This window comes from Mauremys reevesii, linkage group 1, assembly GCF_016161935.1.
Source record: "Mauremys reevesii isolate NIE-2019 linkage group 1, ASM1616193v1, whole genome shotgun sequence".
In the NCBI taxonomy this organism is placed as follows: domain Eukaryota; kingdom Metazoa; phylum Chordata; order Testudines; family Geoemydidae; genus Mauremys; species Mauremys reevesii.
The window spans coordinates 302,142,648-302,149,587 of NC_052623.1; the positions used below are offsets into that span (position 1 = coordinate 302,142,648).

The 6,940-nt window shown below is 43.6% G+C and overlaps 1 protein-coding gene across 1 annotated transcript; it reads left to right on the forward strand.

Moving 5' to 3' along the window:
- Positions 1-2,392: 2,392 nt before the first annotated feature.
- On the forward strand, positions 2,393-6,503 carry LOC120384762 (metallothionein-like). The gene has a single exon (XM_039503806.1). The coding sequence runs from the start codon at positions 6,266-6,268 to the stop codon at positions 6,455-6,457; it is 192 nt and encodes a 63-aa protein (XP_039359740.1). The 5' UTR covers positions 2,393-6,265; the 3' UTR covers positions 6,458-6,503.
- Positions 6,504-6,940: the final 437 nt, after the last annotated feature.

The following is a 6,940-nucleotide window of genomic DNA, read 5'->3' on the forward strand; positions in this document are numbered from 1 at the left end:
AACTGGGACTTCATCCTCCAGACGGATGCCTTGGAGGTAGGACCGGGCACCGTCCTGTCCCAAGAGATAGATGGGGAAGACCATCCAGTTTTATATATCAGCCGGAAATTGTTTCCGTGGGAGAAGAACTATACGGTGGTGGAGAAGGAGGCCCTGGCAGTGAAATGGGCTTGTGATGCCCTACGTTACTACCTTCTTGGAGCCCCGTTCACCCTAGTTACTGACCATGCCCTGCTTCATGAAAGACAATAATATGAGAATACAGCGGTAGTACCTGGCACACCAGCTCTATGCCTTTACAGTTCGCCATAGGGCAGGCAAGGACCACGCTAATGCTGATTTCCTGTCCTGCCTGGGAGGTATGGAAGAGTCTGGCCCCGACGAGTGGGAGCCAGACATAAGTGCGGGGGGGGGGGGGCTGTAGCGAGGCGGTTTAGGGATTAATAACAAGAATTTTAGTTATAAATTGGGGACACATCAGTTGGAAGTAACAGAGGAGGAAAAGGACCTCGGAGTATTGGTTGATCATAGGATGACTATGAGCCGTCAATGTGATGTAGCCATTAAAAAAGCTAATGCGGTTTTAGGATGCATCAGGAGAGGTATTTCCAGCAAAGATAAGGAGGTGTTAGTACCATTATACAAGGCACTGGTGAGACCTCATCTGGAATACTGTGTGCAGTTCTGGTCTCCCATGTTTAAGAAGGATGAATTCAAACTGGAACAGGCTACAAAGATGATCCGAGGAATGGAAAACCTGTCTTATGAAAGGAGACTCAAAGAGCTTGGCTTGTTTAGCCTAACCAAAAGAAGGTTGAGGGAGGATATGATTGCTCTTTATAAATATATCAGAGGGATAAATATTAGGGAGGGAGAGGAATTATCTAAGCTTAGTACCAATGTGGACACAAGAACAAATGGATATAAACTGGACACTAGGAAGTTTAGACTTGAAATTAGACGAAGGTTTCTAACCATTAGAGGAGTGAAATTCTGGAACAGCCTTCCAAGGGGAGTAGTGGGGGCAAAAGACATATTTGGCTTTAAGACAAAGCTTGATAAGTTTATGGAGGGTATGGTTTGATTGAATAGCCTAATTTTGGAAATTAATTTGGCAATTGATCTTTGATTATCAGCAGGTAAGTATGCCCAGTGGTCTGTAATGGGATGTTAGATGGGATGGGATCTGAGTTACTACAGAGAATTCTTTCCTGGGTGCTGGCTGGTGAGTCTTGTCCACATGCTCAGGGTTTAACTGATCGCCATATTTGGGGTCGGGAAGGAATTTTCCTCCAGGGCAGATTGGCAGAGGCCCTGGAGGTTTTTCGCCTTCCTCTGCAGCATGGGGCAAGGGTCACTTGCGGGAGGATTCTCTTCAGCTTGAGGTCTTCAAACCGCAATTTGAGGACTTCAGTAACTCAGACATAGGTTAGGGGTTTGTTACAGGAGTGGGTGGGTGAGATTCTGTGGCCTGCATTGTGCAGGAGGTCAGACTAGATGATCATAATGGTCCCTTCTGACCTTAATGTCTATGAGTCTATGAGGGCCTGAGCTACTGATTGTTTGTTGGCCCGCCCTGACCCAAGGCCTGGGCTTGGTACTATTGAACTGTTTGCCCCGCACTGCCCGAGGGCCTGAGCTACTGACGGTTTGCCGCACAGCCAAGCTAATTCCCTGACACACCTGACCCACATAGCGAGGTGGTCTGGCTCCCTGCCTCCCCAGAGTGGGACGAGCCCCGGTTGAACCTCCCTACACATGTATAAATGGAGTAACGGTAAAGGAATAGGGAACGTACCATGGTTGAGGATGGGTAGATATTCTGTTTTGTGGCTAATGAGTGAGAAAGGAGGAGATTTTTTTTTAAATGAGTGGGTTTCTGGGAAACATTTAGATTTATTTTACAACTGGTATTAATATCATTAAACACAAGATATTGTGATACAGGAGGGCCAGGGAGCAGGGGGAGAGTGGTAGAGGGGAAGTACATAAGCCCTAGGCTAATTAAGGTGTGGTTCCCTGAAGACTCGGGAGGGTTGTTACAGGTTAATTGGAGCACCTGTAGTCAATTAAGGCCCTGTTAGCAACCTAATAAAACCCCCTGCTTCAGGCAGTGAGGGGAGAGGGAGGAAGGAGAGAGGACTGGAGCTTGGAGGTGTGCTGTGAGACTTGAAAGATCAGAAAACCGGAGTAAGGGAGACCCTGCCGCAGCAGGGGAGGGAGACTCCCTGCCCCAGCGTCTAAGGACTGAAGGTACCCCACCCAAGGGGGAAGAGGTTAAGGACCCACAGGGGTTGAGAGGAGCTGGGACTCAGAGTGAGGAGCAAACCTAGACCGCTCCCCTGCTTTCCCCCTTTACCACCTTCCTGGGCCACTAGTGGGGCCCTTGGTGCCCCAAGAGCAGGGGCAAGAGGTGGCATCTTAGCCACCCATCAAGAAAAGCGCAGGACCCACCATACTACATCGGCCATCTTGTCACAATATGTACACTAGAAACCTGAAAGATGTGACCTTTTATTGTATCCTCATCCTCCCATCTCCATTTTCCTTTTATTTCTTTGTTACTATCCACTGCTTTGAATTGTGTCCTTAGATTGCAAGTTCTTCTGGGTCGGGACTATTTAATCAGGTGTACAATACCTAACACAATGGGTCCTCATTCCAGATTCAGGCACTGCTGTTATGTTAGGAAGTCTTCTGGAAAATCCTGAGACATCCTGGAATTCTAGCAAAGATTGTTAATTTGATAAAAGCGTTATATGATGAGACTGTGTGCTGCTTCAGGACAGAGAGTGGAAACCTGGAATGGTTTAAGATTGTCACTGGTGTAAGGCATGGTTGCATGCTATCCCCACTTCTTTTCTTCATTGTCATTAACTTTGTGATGAGAAGAGCCATGGCTGAAGACATTGGTATTGTTTGGGCAAAATATAAGCTGCGAGACCTAGACTTTGCAGATAGTCATACTGGTTACCAGCTTGGGTGGAACGAAAAGACTCTTTATAAGCATACAAGCAGAAGCTGCTAAAGTGGAATTTTGCATCAGTATCCGGAAGAGTAAGATCATGGAGGTATGAGAGAATGTCAACAGTGGCAGATGTGAGATTGATCGAGAAGAGTACGAAAGAGTTGATGATTTTATCTTTGAAGTACAATGTCTGCTAATGGCCAGCTCACAAAGTGAAAGCCAGGATCAGAAAAGCCAGTGAAGCATTTTCCTGTTTGTCAAACATCTGGAAAAGTAAGAAGATACATCTATACCCTAAAATGAGATTAAACAACACTATTATCTTCCCAACACTATACCTCAGAAATGTGGCAGATAGTGGAAGTCCATAACAGGAAGATGATGCATTTCACCAGCTTTATTTAAGAAATATCTTGGGTATTTATGGGTCAGCAGCCTGTGAATCCAACAATCAGAAAGAGATGGCTACCCCAAGGCAGATGCCACATGGTGGGAAAAGAAGGTGTACAGGACAAAGAATTACTTATTGCAAGGTGATTGAAAAGGATGCTGTTGTCATGGACATGACTTATGATGGAATCAAACACCTAATTCTGGACAGACAAGAGTGGGAAAAATGGGTTACCTCTAGATTCTAAGTCTAAGTAAGTGTACCTTATATAAAGAGTCACTTTTAGTCATGTGATATTTGCTTTTCTTTCTGGAAGAGGCTGAGTACCTCAGAGTCTATTTATGACAATAGCCAATACTCCTGGTGCTCCTAAGTTGACTGGGTGTGTGGGGTTTGGAGAGGGGAATTGGAAATACACTCTAAAAACAGTAAAAAAAACTAGGAAGAAATGCCAACCCAAAAGAACATAATGAACAGGAAAAAATAAGCAATGATTGGTGGGAATGAGGGGAAAGAAAATTACACGTGAGGCCAGGGGCCAATTATCTCAGATACAAGCATGCCACCCCATTGATGTCAATGGGATTGCAATTATGTACATAAGGGCAGAAGCTGGCACTATACCTTTCATAAAGGAGCCATCCTGTTTCCAGCTACACTGCACAGGTGGCATAACAAGCAGTGTCAGCTGTTTTCCATAGAAAAACTACCCAAACACACTATATTCCCCTAATGAAGTCATAGGCAGTGTAGAACCAGAGCCAGCTCCTATAAAACATAAGACACATAATCTTTTCCAGTGAAGCACTGACTTGGCATGCCGTGCTGTGCATTTAGATGTAATGGAATTGAACTGGATAATGGAATAAAGAAAAAGCAAAGTCATTAATTATAAAAAATTCATTTCCCTTGTTTTATTTCCTCTAGTGTTTGTATTTTTCCTGTCTGGAAAAAAATGCTCCTAACAGTTTTAGATTTGGAGCAAAGTATCAATTATAAACCTGTATAATTTGTATGGGTTTCAAGAGGCTGGCAGAAACTATTTGACCTCAAATCGTAAGGGTGAACAGGGAGAGGTTGGCCTGTGCACAGGATAAAAGAGTTTCTTTGCTTTGGATTTTTAATTATAATTTAACACCCCCACAAAACCTCTGGGATCTGCAGCCCATTAGTTGAAAAACACTGTATTAAAGTATTGTTGCATGGGACTTCTTGTTTGTGTTGGTACACTTGAAAGAATAAACTGTATTCTGTACCTTGTGATTTTCAGGAAGAATACAGTGTAACTTCTAACTGCCATTCCATAGAAGCATCTGTTTCATTGTATTATTTGTTACATCTATGTACAGTAGCATGATAAGGACATCAGAAGGTTGACTGTTAAGCATCTTCCATCTGAGTGTAAGCAGTTGCTGCAGGAATCTGACACTGAGTGTTATGATGGAAAACATTGGAAATGCCAGTTTTCACAGGAGAAAAAAACCTAAGGTCCTCACCACTTATGGGCATTAAGGTCCTGTGATTTTTTTTGTAAGTGTAAGCAGGGACTGAATGAACTTTCCCCTAACATCTAGTGATGAGCTGAGGAAAATACTTCAGGAGCAGACTGTGTTTGCATAGGCATGCCTGCTCTTCCTAGGTGTACGGCATGATGACACTCCTTTACCAAAATAATCACTTCTGTGTAATGTTGGCTTACAGATCACTTCAGTATTGACTGCAGGGGGAATGCAATGTTGTTTTGCTTACTGTATGAGTAAAGGGCAGCAGAACTGTACTTAGCCTACCCTGATTGAGGGGATCATTCTAAACTGAACCTCATCCACTAAGCAGGGAGTAGGTATGCCAAAGCCTGGTGGAGATGGGAGGGGAGCGTGGATGGTGTCTAAAGACCATTTGACTGTCCCCTTACTGGTGTTTAAAGACAGATCTGATTAGACTCAACTGACAGTCACACTTTCTGTTCAGTGATTACCAGAGGTAATTCACTGACAAGCAGCTCTAGGGGCTATGCCTTAGACCTGGTGTAGGGACCAGAAGTGAAACAAAAGGAAATGCAGAGGTTGTACTGGCAGTGAGGTTTCCTGCTACCCAGTTAAATCATTGTACTGTTAAGAGGATGCCCTAAAACCTGGCCCTTGTTGCTGCCAACTCCACCTGGCAGAAGGGTTACATAAGTATTATGATAATTAGTCCCAAGGGCCTAGTTAAATCTCATCCTAGGTGAATCTAGTTTGTTTAGTTAAATTCATCCTGCAGTTTCATTTGACTACAACATTCTTTGCTTCCACTTCTAAACTGTAATGCTGTGTTCTACATGTCTCTATTCAGATGGACTGGGCCTGCTCTTTAACCCTCGATTGGCTGCATTTATGGTTGTTTGTAATTCTTGCCTACATTATTCAGAAGCATATACCCTTATCTCAGTTACCCTAGATTTACATCTGTCACATAGTTTGTAAAGCAAATTTATCATGTTGGAAAGATATGTAGATATCTTTCCAACATGATAAATACACACATACATTCATATGAGACACACATACATTCATATGAGACACTTTATTTACTAAAGGACTGCATACTTCATTGGTTATGTAAGTCAAACTGGGAGGAGCTGGAATGCAGTCTCTACTCCTGTACATGTAGCATTTTTCAGGACACTGCCAGTAAATCTAAATTTTTATTGAGATGTCATCTAAGCAACTCCTCTTCTTCTCTTTGTTCTTTTATCAGCAGTTTCTTCTTAAAAGTGCCCATTTGGTGCTCCAGAGGAATCTCTCTGTTTGTAACACCAAATGGACAATCATTTAGATTAACTAAAACAGCTTTCACTGGGCGAAGTTAAATGCAAATCTGAGTCTCCCTCTGACCAAGTCAGGCTTTTACAAGGAGCCAAGCTAGCGATGGATCCCCAGGACTGTCCTTGTGCTACCAGTGGCACATGTGGTTGTACTGGCTGTTGCAAATGCAAACATTGTAGATGTGTATCTTTCAAAAAAAGCTGCTGCTCCTGTTGCCCAGCTGGATGCAATAATTGTGCCAAGGGCTGTGTCTGCAAAGAGCCAGCATCCAAGAAATGCAGCTGCTGTCACTGAAATGGACATCTTCTGTGCTCCTGTGAATATTTGTATGTAAAAAAGCAGTGTTTCTACACTGATGATTGTTGTACAACTATGAATGTGAGGAATGAAAATAAAGGCTTTACTTGAGAAAAAAAATCACTCCTACTCAGCCAGTGTAACTCCAGATCTGAAGTAGCCACCCACTCCAGGCTTGAAATCCAACATACATCCCTAATTCTGTCAAAGCACCTCTGTGCTGCACTTCAGTTTCATTTGCTGTCTCATTTCAACCAATAGGATTGAGGTATGCAAATCAATTGGAGGCTAAAAGTGCTACTTAGGGTATGTCTACACTACCCACTGGATCAATCTATTGGGGATCGATTTATCGCGTCTAGTGTAGACACCATAAAATCGATCCCCAATCACTCTGCCGTCGACTCTGGAACTCCACCGTGGCGAGAGGTGGAAGTGGAGTTGACGGGAGTGGCAGCGGTTGACTCACCACCATCCTCA